The 14,760-nt window shown below is 48.9% G+C and overlaps 1 protein-coding gene across 2 annotated transcripts in view; it reads left to right on the forward strand.

Moving 5' to 3' along the window:
* Positions 1-807: 807 nt before the first annotated feature.
* The window catches only part of DPF3 (double PHD fingers 3), a 244,396-nt gene continuing 230,443 nt past the window's right edge, over positions 808-14,760 (forward strand). The window contains exon 1 of one of the 2 annotated variants that reach the window (XM_012741063.3): positions 808-883. In XM_012741063.3, coding sequence (XP_012596517.1) covers positions 852-883 — 32 coding nt within the window. In that variant the 5' untranslated portion in view covers positions 808-851. The remainder of the gene's footprint in view (positions 884-14,760) is intronic. The other variant, XR_012919703.1, reaches the window with a different exon arrangement.

Consider the following 14,760-nt stretch of genomic DNA (forward strand, 5'->3'; position numbering starts at 1 on the left):
CTTCCCCACCCCTAACCCTAAAGGTCAGCGCTCCGGGCCCCGCCTGGCTGTCCGGCCGGCCGGGGTCGGGCCGTCTCGGGACTGTGCGGTGCACAGGGGAGAAGCGCGGGGGTGGCCGCGGGGGGCCGCGCCAAGTGACCGCTGGGCGTTACGTAAGGGAAGCGCGGGCCGCGGGCGGGAGCGGGCCCGACATTGAGACACCCCGGGGGGAGGGGAGTTGCTGTCCTGGCGTCGCCGGGAACGCGGGCGGCAGTTCCAAGAAGCGAGCGGGGAGGTGGCTGAGGTAAAGACAGCACTTCGGGAATGAGAACATTAGAAAGCCGCAGGACGCGGCGCATTAGCAAACGGCAGGACACGTGCAGTAATCTGTTAGACAAAACGGCAGTCTTCCAACTTTTGCACCGGAACCCGGAGATCTGCCCTCCGGGGGATTAAAGACGTTGATACACGCGAAGCCAAAAGCTAATGAATGGGATTCAGTGGTTTGCTGGCAATATTTAGGCATTTCTGTGCTGGAGAGCGAACTCTCTGCAGTAATTTAGAAAAGTAGGGGCTCAAACCAAACTACAGTACGCTCCCGAGCGTCTCCACTTTCCCCAACCCGAAGAGGCGCTGCCGGCGGGGTACTGCCCCTTTAAGACCTGCTTGCTCTCGGGCTCTACAAAAGGGAGTGACCTCTGGGCTTTGACAGCTCCCCTAATAACTACCAGCGCGCAGGCCCCGCCCACTTGGCGACCAGCCGCGCCGATTGGCCAGCGGGCCGGTATCCCGCGCTCTGATTGGCCCGCCGCTTCCCCTGAGCGAACCTTTAGAACTCTGAGACAGACAATATTCTGTTACATTGTAGCAAAATGGCGACTGTCATTCACAACCCCCTGAAAGCGTAAGTAAGACTAAAAAATGTACATATTCCGCGTGGTTTCAATATGAAAAAAAAGGCGCCTTCTGCGTGCCGAGCGCTGCCAGTGCACGGCGCGTGCCGGCGCCCCAGCCGCGGCGGGGCTTCTCTCTTCTTCCAGCTCTTACTTCTTCATCTTCTTCTTTTTTTCTTTTTCCCCAACGCGCGGAGATGTCAGGAGATGCAATTAACAAGAAGAAAATTGTTACATTTGTGTCGCGCGCCACCGGCGGACGGCGAGCGGGGGAGCGGAGCGGGGCGCGGGCGGAGAAGCCGGCGGCGAGCGCTCCGCAGCCGGGGCGCGGGCGGCTCGGGACTGCGCGGTCCCGGGGTCCCCGCCTCGCCGGGCGCGGGGCGAGGCGGGCGGGGGGCGGCCGGGCGCGGGGCGAGCGCGGGCCGGGGCCGCCGCGCGCACTTGGCCGGGCCCCGCGCCCCCGCGCCCGCGCTCCCCGCCCCGCGGCGCGGTCCGCCCGGTCCCGCGGACGCACCGCGGCGGCTCCGGAGTTTGCAGGGCGCTTTCCGCCTTCCGATCGCTCGCGGGGAGTTTGTGCAAACCTTCCGGAGTTGGGAGGACCGCGGGGGGAGCTGCGGGTCCCGGGAGTCCCGGGGCCCAGGTGGTTGCCCGGGGCTTTCCCCCGCAGCCCCGGGTCTCGAAGGCGCTCCGGGCGGTCGCCGGCGTGTCTGCGTGTGTGTTTGCGAGCGAGCCGGCTGTAGTCAGCCAGCCACTCGGGGTAACTTGGGGTTGGTTTGGAGACCGGGAAGCTGCAGGTCTATGAATGGTGCTCTCGCCACCTCTGGGTGGAACGCCGAGGCGGGCGGAGAGGCTGCTGCTTCTCCCGGCCCGAGCGAGGGGCAGGTGCCTCTGGCGCCTCGGGGAGACTTTGAGCGGCTGCCCAGATCCGGGACGCAGGGGGCGGGCTGGGCGAGCACCCGCGGGGGCCAGTCCCCGGGCCCGACGGCCGATTCCTGCCTGCCTTCCTTCCTCCTCCTTTTCATCTGGCTTCCTTCCTTCCTTCCTTCCTTCCTTCCTTCCTTCCTTCCTTCCTTCCAGTCGGTGGAACTGTTAAGCCGCCGAGTCCGCCCGCGATCGCGGAGCGGGGGGTGGCCTGGAGAAACTAGTGTGGCTCTACAAGGGTGCTGTTGGCGGTGATGTTGGCAGAGGGTGGCTCCCTCCGTACCCGGCGCGGCGGGGGCTCGGGGTCTGCGCCCCCTGGACCGGGACTTCCGCGCCCGCCTGGCAGCCCGGGCGAGGGGAGAGGGAGGTGCGGGGCGGGGGAGTGTTTCCTGCTGAATTCTCCCCGGTGCGTGGCCGATGTCAACCCCCGTTCTCACTCCGCGCGTCCGCGTCCTCACCCGGGGCTCCTCCTGGAGTTGAAAACCAGGTTCGCTCCGGGGGACAGCAGGGGGGTCCCTGTCGCGCAGGAACGCGCGGGGAGAGGCGGACGTGTTTGCGCCAGGTCATCCCCCACCAGTACCAGGGCACAAGGGTGGGGACGGCCCAGGTTTTGGAGTGTGTGTATGTTAAAGCTGCCGGTAAGAGCACATTGGAAGCGGAGGCTGATCAGAGAGGAGCTCCCGGCTTCTGTTCTCGCTCCGAGGCTCGGATACGCTGCACTTGAACGCCACAGCGTTTCGCCAAGAAAGAAAATGTTTTATGGCCGAATAAATGGGCGTAACTTCGTCGCATCCTCGTTCGCTGCAACACCGCTGATGCTGTGAGTTTCTCCCGAACCCACAGCTGATTTGCAGTTTCCCCATTTCCAGCGGAAATCACATAGCCGGGCTGATGCCACCTGGTAAACTCAAGTTAGAGAATCTATTTCACATGTGCGCTGGGTTTGTTTTCTCTTGAGAAAGACATACCGTTGTTACCCGGGAGCCGGCTCTTACGCTGGTGGGCGCAATATCTCTACGCTCCAGGGTTCCCCCTGCGCCAGGATTTTTTTTTTTTTTTTTGACCATAGAAGGGTGCGTGTTTGGGGAGGGAGTCGGTATGGGGTGGGTGGGGCTAGAGGTGGGGGAAGGGACAGAGAGGCGGGAAGAGGGTGGCCGAATCCTGACTGGTAGTGGAATTAGTTCTGAATTGCACTTTGTATAATTAGAAACAGTTGCAATGTGCTGTATTTGTGATTCTGTGTCGCCACACACACGGACACACTGGCATACACACAGCACCCCTGTCCGCTTCTCCCAGGTGGGAGTTGAGTGGTCATTTATAATTAGCCGCTCCTTTTGCATCCCTACCCCTTTCCCTGCGGATAGGGGGTGTAGACAATACCCCCAACCGGGCGAACCTCTTGCGCCCTGGACGGTTTTTAACAACTCCTAACGCAGGAGCGCAGACGTTGTTATGGGGATACCGACACCATCTGCCTTTATTGTTTTAAACAACTTGTTTAATAAAACATCTTATATATTTTATTTGTTTTTAAAAGTTGCTGATCAGGAAACAATACACACGTGAATAAATTATGCATGGGGTAAATTAGAACAAAGCGCAGAGACACATCAAGCCGAAGGGATGGATGGTGGTGCAGGGAGGCGGGGGAGCGGGGAGAATGGTTTGGAGAGCTATGTTTTTATCCTCGTGTGTCCCTCCTGACAATGAAACGGAGCTGAACGACATTAGCATTTTCTCTGTGTGCGTTCTTTCTCTCTCTCCTCAAAAAAGAAGAAGAAGAAGAATAAAAAAAAAGTCCACGTCACGGACGCCCCCTACAGAAACTGGTCACACAAAGGTTTCCTCTAGGATTGGGGGGTAAAGTGGTGGTAGTTAATGTGCTGGGAAGAAACAAGCTCAGGTTTCCTGCAACACCGTGTAAGACTCTGCCTACTCTGAGTGTGGGCTGTTTTTCACTATACTAGCTTTTTCCATGTGGGACATTCAATAATTCAATTAGCTGGAGTAACTGAATGGCACAATTTGAATCTCATTGCTCTGGGGTCTTCCTTAGGGCCCTGAGCTCCTGAAGCCAGTCTCCTGTCTTAGCAGTTTGGCTTTCTTCCTGCCTGCCTTTGATCTCCCCTCAACTCCCTTTCTTTCCCCTCCTTGTTGTACCCTTAACTCCCTTCCTCTCTGAAGCTGACAGCCTGGCTTCTCTCTGTTGTTGCCTTTAACATCTTATTACTGCCTAACAGGGTGTTAGAGGCAGAAACAGGAGCTGCCTGGACTGATCGGATCACAAAGGGGACCCGGCAGGTGGCCCCACAACCAAGCAGTCACATCTGGACAAATAGAATTTAAAAGCACTGGTGGGCATGTATGATGTATAAATGTGTATTACACATTATTTAATTTAGCAGCTACATTGGGCAAAAATGTATCCGAGTCACCCTCATTTCTTATGTATACAAGCAAGATAAGGCCCTTGTAGTGAAGTAAACACATGAAGGTGACATAAATATGGATTTGATAAAGGTCTCTGTGTTAGTTACATCACGTATTGCATTCTGGTCAATTTCTGCATACTTAGGAAACATAATGCTTTTAATATAAATTCTAATCTTCATATTCTAGTTCAAGTACGCCCCCTTCCCTTAAATCACTAATCAGCACTTTAAACAACTTTTTTTATTAAGTTATCAAAACCCTAAATTGTATGCATTTAACTGGGAATGTCTGCCACCTTCTGCCAGACTTGATTATACACATATGTATCTATTATTATAACTGCCTACTTAGAAAAGAATAACGGTGATTATTATTTAATTATTCTGTGTAAACCAACAGGAGTTTACCTCAAGTAACTATTTATAAAGAATGAAACCAGTAAACTATTTTGTTACACTTATAGCTGAACACACATATATGTACTTGTATTGAAACTTTTTTTGATAAGGAATTACCCTTGCTTGGAGGTGTTTATATTCATGTTTTATTATTAAGGACACAACTTTAGGAGAAGTAAATAGACTTATTTAACCAAGGTCAAACAGTAGGTCAGGTGTGTGGATGGACCTCAGATTTCATCTCTTTATACATTCTATGAGCTGGATATAGTGTATTCTAATCTAAAGTGGTTTTGAGCATGGGAAAGTTAGAAGCCAGACCTCACTCTTGCTGTGGCACTCAGTTTAGATAGCAGAGAGGAAGGGGTAGGGAGCCACATTCTTTGTTCTAATCTCCTCTTAGCTCTTTCTGTTGGGGTGGGGGGATATGGGTAGGTACTAAGTGGACAGCATTGGGGTTGGGACTTTGTGAACTTGCTGCCTTTTATGGACATTGTTTTAGCCTCTTATGAAAAAGGACCCTCAGATATTTTAAGCCAACAGATTCCTAAGATCCACCTTCTCCATCTGCTTCTGGTTGCCTCTGTAAATAATGCCCCAAATTCTCCAAACTTTATTAGCACACATTATTTTGCAGGGGGATGAATGTCTGGTTTTAATGGTTTTGATGAGATATCCGTAAAGGCGATTAATTTTTGCGAGAACCAAAGTGAAGGCATTGTCACAGGGCAAACCTCTGAAAATAGCCTGGCCTGTAGACCTCGTGGGAGACATCCAAGATCACCATTGGAATGGGAGCCGCTCAGGCCCATAAGGTGGGCTTGAAGTCAGAGTCAACTTGGAGATTTCTCATTCATTCCTTTTTGGAATCATGAAGGTAGCTGGAATTCGGATACATCTGAGAAATACCATAATGTCTAAAGCTGTTTTAGAGCTGTCTGCTCAGATCAATGCAAAAAATAAAAATACCATGGTCAGCAAATTTTGTTTTGAGCATGCATCACAAAAAGAATGGAAACTGAGGCTAATGTTTCAGTTTTCTAAGTGCAGCCATGCTGATTGTAGTGGTGATGGGGGCTGGGTTACAAAAAGGCACCTGAATCCAGGCCTGTTTATTACTCCAACCTCCACAAAGTAACTTTTGTGGTTTTTGAGTGTTTTGAAAGTCACTAGAAGACAGAAATGTAGCCAAATGTGGCAAACCTCTGGCCAAAAAAATCTCACAACCACTGAAATATTTTTTGCCCAGCCCTGGTTTTCCATTAAGGGTCTTATGTAAGCTTGACCCTAGTTTTAAATAGTCTTTAAATATGAAGGTATTTAACAAGGGAAGATAAAGAGTGGCCTTGGGTGGGAGAAGGAGAACGAGTGGATGAAACCACAGTATGGTCTGGAACTCCGAAGAGATTATTGTTTAACTGCAAGAGAGACTGATACTATGATCCATTGCAAGTCCCAAAGTTTTCTATTTCCTGAGTGGGGAGAGAGGAAGTGTTGTGGAGTTTTTGTAATTTGTTTTTCTTATTGGTCCGGTTACTAGTGTTTCACAGTCTGTCAACCCATATGGATGAATGGAGCAAGCATCGTAAAACTGTCACTGAGGGAAGGTTTTTGAAGCCTGTGATTTGCATTAGAGTTTTAAAAGCAGTGGTTAGGAGGTGTTGGGGTGGGGGTGGGAAAAGAGGAGCAGACTGTGGAGAATTTGTAGGTTGTATGTTTGTGAATAGTAGTGGCGGTGGTGGGGGCTGTGGTGGGGGTGGTGGCGAGGGAAGAGAGGGAAACCTTGAGGAGGCTAAGATTTAGGGGCTATGTGTGGAAGCAGGGAGGGGCGAGGGGATTAGGCTCAGAGCTCCTAATAATTGGGTTCAAATAGCCCACATTGAGTCCTCTGCAACCCAGGCCTCAGTCCTTAGCCCGGGGAACAATGATGGCACATGTCTAATCCCCCTTTGCATGCTCTTCTCCCTCCCTGCATCCAAGGACTGTGGTCATCTCAGGTTGCTGTGAAATGATGAGTTTTTTTGTTGTTATTCACCTTGAAAATCTGCTGTTTGTATTATCTGCAATTGGATGCTCCACCAGAAAGTTTTTCCCATCCCCAAACTGTCACCTGCTGTTGGTGTGGCTCATTCATTCTCAAACTCGGTCCCTCTTCCATATTCATTTCTCACCAGTGACTAGTCTTTTGTAGCTTTGGTGACTTGAGGGTAATGGAAGAGAAAAAGCCCTGGGAGAGGGACCCAGAGCCTTAAGCTCTGCTCCCAGCCCTGCTGCCAACCAGCTCTGTGGTCTTGACACATATTTTCTTTGAGCTGCATATTCCTTGTCTTGAAGATGAGAGTGTTGCACCTTGATTGCCAAAATTCCTTTCAAGTCAGAAACTTCCTGGCTCTTAGTATGATTTATTAGGACAGGGAGGACAGTTAGGGGCCAGAGTTTCAATTTTTTCTTGTTTTTAAAATGGTGGCTCCAAAGAGGAGTTGTAAGACTGGGAGACTCTTACACAACTTCTTATTCTCTGGTCCAGTCTTGCCAGGTGGTGCTCCCACCTTGGGTTCTCACCCAGAGGAAACTTCCCCAGCCTCAGGCTGAGGACCAGATAGTAGACCTTTTAGGAGGTGGGCTTTTCCTTGTAGTCCCGCTTTTCTTCTCATTAGCATCTCAAAAAGAGAGTCACAAGGAACCTGAAGACCAATTGATCTATTTTGATGTTTATAAGCACTCAGATAAAGTTTTTTGTTGTGAAAAAATCTGGAACTACTGAGAACATCTTTTTTTATCTTTCCAAGTGTTTGGAGGGAATGGGGGAATCAATCCTCCAGCCAATTCTGATGGTTTCATTCATTCAAAATCTCTTTGACCTCCTCCTCTATGGTGGCATCCACCCCAAGTAACGTGGAAATAAAGCTCTTATTTTATTTCCATCTGGACAGCCGCAGGTACCTGGATATTTAGTGAGCTGAAGTAAGTGGCCCTGTACTGACGTCTCACTGAGCTTTCTCTAGAGTGTTATTGCTGAGGAAATGGAGGAGCCCTGCAGACACGTGAGGGCTGGCCCACACCTGGGTGAGTGGTAGCCGTGTCTAGATTGGACTTCACTGCCTCCCCTTCAGTGACACGTCTCCATAACATCCCTGATTCCACTGGGGGCGTTACTATCTGGTTTTTCTTTGGTTGAAAACTCCCATGGCAGTTTTCCATGAGCCTAAAAAGGAGTAAGAGGAGGTTGGAAAACTCTTCACTAAATGCAGGTGTGTAAATTCTGAGACTGAAAATAAAAGAAAAAACAAAATGGTCACTCTGACCTCCAGCAGAGAGAGGCATTCCCTTAATTTTAAAAAATTGTGGTAAAATATACAGAACATGCAATGTACTGTTTTAGCCATTTTTAAGTATGCAATTCAGTGACATTAAGTATATCTGTAATGTTGTGTAACCATCACCACCATCCATTTGCAGAATGTTTTTATCATCCCAAACAGAAAGTTTGTATCCATTAAACAATAACTTCCCCATTCCCTGCTTCCCACAGCCCTTAGCATGTAGATCAATTTTTCATTCTATCTCTATGAATTTGCTTATTCTAAGCACCTCATGTAAGTGAAATCATATAGTATTTGTCCTTTTGTGTCTGGCTTACTTCACTTTGTTTAATGTCTGCAAGGTTCATCTATGTTGTAGCCTGTGTCAGAACTTTATTTCTTTTTATGGCCATTGTATGTATGTACCATATTTTGTTTATCTGTTTATCTCTTGATAGACAGTTGGGTTGTTTCTACTTTTTGGCTATTGCTGTGAACGTTGGTGTACAAGTATCTGTTTGAGTCCTTGTTTTCATTATGCCTACGTCCACTTCATTTTTTTTTTTTTTTTGGACATAGGGTCTCATTTTGTTGCTTGGGCATGAGGGCAGTGGCATGATCATAGCTCACAGCAACCTCAAACTCCTGGGCTCAAGCGATCCTCCTGCCTCAGTCTGCCAAGTAGCTAGGACTACGGGTGTGTGCGCGCTACCATGTCCAGCTAATTTTTCTATTCTTTGTAGAGATGGGTCTCTCCATGTTGCTCAGGTTGGTCTTGAACTCCTGGCCTCAAGCGATCCTCCTGTCTTGACCTCCCAAAATGCTAGTGTGAGCCACTGCACCCGGCCCCCTTCATTTTTGGACTTCATGTAAAATATAAGTGCTACACTTCTAGGTAGTACAGACAGCCTCCACCTTGCAAACTAAGAATAAAACAAAACAGAATAAAACAAACAGTATTATGGAATTCAATCTCTTCACTTCCCCCTCCATAGGAATACCACTGTTGTTTGGGGTACATGAACTGGGAACCCAGAGACTTGGTTCTCCCATCCCCAGCCACAAGGATTGCCTTCTTACAACCCCCTTCCTTTGAGGGCTGGGACTCCTTGTCGGGGTTCAGAGTTTGGGTTGGAGGAGGTTCCATGGCTGTAGCACTAGTAGTTGCCTGGTAGGGCTTGGAGTGAAGGTTCCCAAGGCAGTTGGAGGTGTGTTGTCTGGCCACAGGAGGTGGGAGGGGACACTGAGGACAACAGGATGGCTTGAGAGTCAGGAGTTACCAATCAACAATGAGAAGAGTTTATATCTCCCTTATCTTCCCTCCTGCTGCACCTAGCCTTGCTTACCCCACAAGGGGCCCAAATGAAACAATGGATGTAAAAACATTTCAGAAGGTGGAAAGTGTACACATGCAAGGTGTTACCAGGAGAACTAAAAAGTTTCCTGTAGCTGACGGAGGCCTTCTCAGAGAGTCTACAATACCTAAACATCATTAAACATTATTTTAAATATTAAAACCAAAATAAATGAAATGTTTCTGGCATTCCCTGTTATATCTAATTGCTGTTTCTCAGGAACTGCAAGGCCTTACTCATCCCGCTGTGTATAAATAGCCCTGCGAGCCCAGTGGGATTTCCCCATGGTCTGGGTTTGAAGTAGGTGAGAAGATGAGCTCAAGGGAAGCCCTCATTTCACTTCTGTCATCAGCCCTGGACTGAGTGAGTCCACCTGCAAAATCACAGGAAGTGGAAGCTCAGTGGGCAGAGAGGATCGTTTTTCTGGGAACTTGGGCATTCATCCAGTCTTTGGCTCTTCCTTCAACCAGGATGATGCTGAGGGAGAGAGGGGGGACGGTGGGGGGGGGGACGTGGGCAAGCCTTGGGCATAAGAGGCCAGCTGCTGGAACGGGGCTTTTACAGAAAAGTCAGCTACGGAGAGCATCATAGTGGTGATCAGACCCCAGAATTACTGACTTACATCTTGGTCGCCAGCCTGGGAAATGATTCAGATTCAATCTTGCTGCAAAGCTACAACTTTCGCTTACTTTAGAAGAGCCAATGAAACAAAAACATCATTCCTGCTCCAGTATCCTCAACCAATCACTCTCTCTACGACTCTGTCTACACATCTTTGTTTGCCACCAGCTGAGCTCATTGAAAACTGGCTCCCCTTCTTGGGAGCTTCCTTCAAATTGGTGCTGTCCTGACCGACACCCATTGCTGGCAGACCTGCTCAGAACTAATCAGCATAGTAGCCACCCTCCCTGCATCTAGGAGCTTCCACTCCAATAGAAGCCTCTGGTCTATTTCTTCCTCTAGACCCTTGTTCTTTGGCAGGGCAAAGTAAGTGCTTGTAAGCCAGGAGGCTGGCCGCTTCCCCAGGCCTCTCCTAGGGAAGGCACTGTCAGTTGGGGGGAGCGGGGAGAGGGGAGGCAATGTGGCACTGGGGATGGGGGAGGGCAGGGTGGATGGGGCAGTGGGAGTGGAGAGAATATATTCTCTCCTGCTAATTATTTTCCCTGAGGACTTAGCCAATGCAGAACCATCTATTATCGTGGGAGCGCTCTATGGTGGTTCTGCCTGTGATGAATGCTAAGTGGAAACAAGCAAGAAAAATTAACAGGCGGCTGCTTCTGTCCACCTAATTAAAATGCATATCCAAATGCATAATTCCTTATGTTTCCCCATGCACACACTCCCCTTCCAATCCCAATTCTATGGAGGAGAAAAAACACTTTCCCCCAATCATTTCTCTTGATTATATTTTCATCAAGGAAGAACTGGAGGGTTTCCCTTGGAATAGAGAGAAGGGCCTATTCTTCTAATACCTCTGAAATTGCTGGCTTTTGACTTAGATTGGGCCAGAAAATTCTGGGCTCTTTTTTGTTTAAAATAAAAAAAAAAACAACACCTATCTAATTGCAGAAAAAAAGAAGAAGGAAGGAAGGAAAAAAAGAAAGAAAAAGGAGTTCCCACTATTTTTGCTGACCTTTTAGTTTTGTGCTAAAAGTCTGGCTTGGATCAGCAGTGAGAATTCTGAAGGTCTTTTCTATCTACTCTTCCCCTCCGTTCCTTTCCATGACTTTGCACTGCCTCCCCCAGTCCCCCAAACAAACATAACTCAAGCTTTGTAGAGAGATTTTAGAAGATTAAGATGCATCCATCTCCGTTTGCCGATCAGGTAAGAAAGTAAAAACCAAAAGCCTCTGCATTTGGGGGCAATAGCAGAAGTGCCACCATCATGGTCCTAAGCATGTTTTGAATCAAACAAATAGTATCCCTTCATCCTTATCTTCCCCACTCTTCATTTACCCAGTTGATCATTTCTCCCTCTCCGAAGAACAACTTTATTCAGTGGTCATAAAATATTTAACAAAACATGAAACTTAAGTCACTGTGTTCAATTTGTGGTCACAGCCATCTCTGTGGCAGATCCCCCTCCCCTGGCCAGCCCACCCCGCGAAGCCCCCTGACTGCCCTCCACAACAGCCCCAGCTGTTGATTTATCAGGGCTGGCCGGCTCAGCAGTGCGTGGAGATTGCTTTTAATTAACTCTCTTCATTTTTCCCAATCTTCAGGGAGCAGCAGCCCTTTAATGATTTTAATATTTTATCTGGATTTATACCCGCCTTATTTGTTGTTGTTTGACTTCCACATTTGTTCTTCCTGAATCGCTTCCAGACTGATATATTTGTTTGCCCCTTTCCCCCTGCCCCCAAGACCTTTCAAGAGAAGGGAAATGATGGGTTGTGAAGAAGGCTGTCTTCCCAAAGCTTCCCACCGTCCGTCTGCACAGGGAGAGGTGCCCAGTGCTGGCCTGTGTGATGGTTTGGATCGGAAACTTTTGTTTAGGAAACCGAGTCTCACCCGACTCCTGGCCGAAGGAGTTTCTGAGCTTTTCATTTAAGAAAAAAAAAATCCTGAATTTTAGAAAGTGAGGTCTCTTTGCCTCTTCTGTGCTTGCTGCCTCCATAAGAGAGTGAGGGAGTCTTTGGACAGTCAGCTAGACATTTGTTCCCTGGTTTCACTATTTGTTGTAGTTTGAGGCCTTATCCTGCCCAACCGTACCTTACATAGTCCAGTGGGTTTTTGGAGCTGCGGGAGGGCCCTGCGGGAGGGCCACAGGGCAGGGCTGGATGTAGGCTCAGTCAAGTCTTTCTGCCACGTTATGTGTCTTTAGGTATGGCTGGGATCTGTTCAGCAACTGCTCGAAAGAGACATTGTAGGTATGATCTAAAAGAGGAAGTGAAGAGGCACCTTCTCTACCCAAGGCTGCCTTTTCCCTCAACTCTCGTTCCCCTTCTCATGCCTGCTCCCCAGAGGCAGGAAAACACACAACCATCAGAACCCCTTCCCAGCTCCCCGCTCCTAGCCTGCTCTTGGCTACAACGTCTGCTTCTTCCCCCAACAGCCCTGGTGAGGCCTGGCAGACACTCACTTGGGGGCTAGTTTTCAGAACTAGCTTGTCCACAAACTGCCCTTTTTGGCATCTCGGTTTGGCAGTGTCTTCAGGGTTACCCGTTGCTAGGCAACTGCCAACTAAAGTTTGCAGTGAATTGCCCTGGGTGACTTGGTATCCACACTTAGGGACTTCGATTTGTAATATTGGCTCTGGGAACAGGAGGCTGAGAAGATATTCTTCCATGGGCCTTTATGGAAAGAGGTATTGGTTCTTAAAGTCTAGCCCAGAGCCTAGCACACAGTCAGTATATATAGATGTTTGTTTTGGGGGTGCAAAATGGTGATTTCTTCACACTAGGATGCTCTTCTCATCCCTTTGGCTCTGCCAGTTCTGAAAACCTACTATGTCAGGGACTAGGCTATATGCAGGAGACAGAGAGGGAAAAATATGCCTTCTACTTCATAGTCTAGAGCTGCAGTCCCTGGTCCCCAGGCCGAGTGGTCCATGGTCTGTTAGGAAATGGGTCATGCATCACTGCCTGAGCTCCACCCCCCAACCCCCACCGCACGATACCCCTGCCTTCCCCTGCCCATGGAAAAATTGTCTTTCAGGAATCTGGTCCCTGATGCCAAAAAGGTTGGGGACCACTGGTCTAGTGTTCAAGCTACTCATGGTCCTACTGGACATTTCTTTACCTTTCCTTGGCAATCACAGACCCTTTCAAGAATCCTATGAATTCTTGGGTCATCTCCCCAGGAAAAATGTGTCTAGGTATGAACATCCATCTGGTTTCATGGGATTCACAGACCTCGAGGGGCCCATGTGGTCCAGGATAGGAACCTCAGCATGAGAGATGTGGGTGAACTTGTTAGGCTGAAGGGCTTATATCCCTGCTTAGAGAGATAGCGCCCCTCATATCCACCTGTCGTTTCACCAAACTGCCTGTGGCTCCTCTATGGGGGCAGTTTGATTGTCCTCCAGCCCCACCTGCCCCTCCATGTACACCTGCCTGATCACCTTCCAGGCAGTTCACGTGGCCCACTTCCCTGGTGAAGGCCTTGGAGACCTCAGGTAGAATTTGTCACACCTGCCCTGGCCACACAGTCCTTGGCCAGGGCAGGGACTCCTCTCTCTCCGCCCCTGAAGTAGTTGGCTGTAGTTAGAGTAGTGTAAGGCCCTGGAAGGCAGGGACAGTGGCCACCTGTGCCTTTCTACCTACCCCAGACCTAGCCTAGCAGGTGTTCAGGAAACAGGTGGGGAATAGCTGAGCAAATGAAGCCCGCAGGTAGGACCTTGTTCTGCAGCCTAAACTTGCTTCTAGCCCTTCAGAGTTGACATGTTTCTCATTCTCTCCCTTGAACAGCAAGAGTTTGCAAAAGGCAGCAGAATTCCTCCCCAAAGATTCTTCAATTTCAGGAGTCAGGAAACAGACCAGGCTTGGTCCTGCTTGCACGTAGGATGTGCAGCTACGACACGTGGCAGCCTGACTCCTTCTAGCCCCTTGGTTCTTGATCACTTTACCCTGCAGACCTAACTTAGCTCTCCCCCTTTGGTCTTGGGAAGTAAGACAAACCTTTTTGCTTTGCTTTCATTCAGGGCATAAAGGACCTCTGGCTTGTGAATAGCCACAGATAAAACAATCATATTTTTTGAGTGCCTACTATGCACTCAGCAGTGTATGGGATTGCCTTTAGCCTTATTTATATCAGAGGTCTTTTTTTGGGTTTTTAAGATAGAGAAGACCAGAAGATGCAGACTACTGTAATGGTTTAACCCAAGGTTGGGATCTGGTGAGCGTCTATTGCCTGTTCTACGAGCTTTGTGGTAACTTTAGCCCAGTCACTGTTTTCAGATACATCTTCATTGAGAAAGTGATCTCTGTATACTTTCATAGTATCCACGCTTAGATAGGTAGTGACTTTCCCTATGATTCCATGTTCCAACCAAGTACAATACAGATAACTTCATTTGACAGTGAAACAAAAAGGCTGCCCTGGGGATCGTGCAAGGGGAGAGACAAAGATATCAATCTATCCTTATAACATTTGTATGTCCTCTAATGGCCTTTCCGCCCTCCACATAATTCTGTGTTGGGGGCCTTTGGAAGAAGGTACTACCATGGAGAGGCCCGAAAGGGGAAGAGGAAGAGCCAAGGTAGAAACAGACTCCCAGAGTCAAGTTTTAGTTTGGATCCTGGTCCGCTAGACGTCCTTCAACATGAAAAGCCAGAGAAAATGCTGGCTGGGCAAAATACAGAAGCAGAATTGTTCGAAAATATTTGTCAACTGAGAAAGGTCATGTTGCACCAGCACCCACTCCCGAAGGTAACTTTCCCTCCATCCCAGTGGACAGCAATTCAGTACAGAGGGTGACAATGGGGCTGTCCAGTTCCTGGTGTTCATTTCCTTTCTGGGCAGCCATCCCAGTATA

The sequence above is a fragment of the Microcebus murinus genome, chromosome 6, assembly GCF_040939455.1.
Source record: "Microcebus murinus isolate Inina chromosome 6, M.murinus_Inina_mat1.0, whole genome shotgun sequence".
NCBI lineage: Eukaryota > Metazoa > Chordata > Mammalia > Primates > Cheirogaleidae > Microcebus > Microcebus murinus.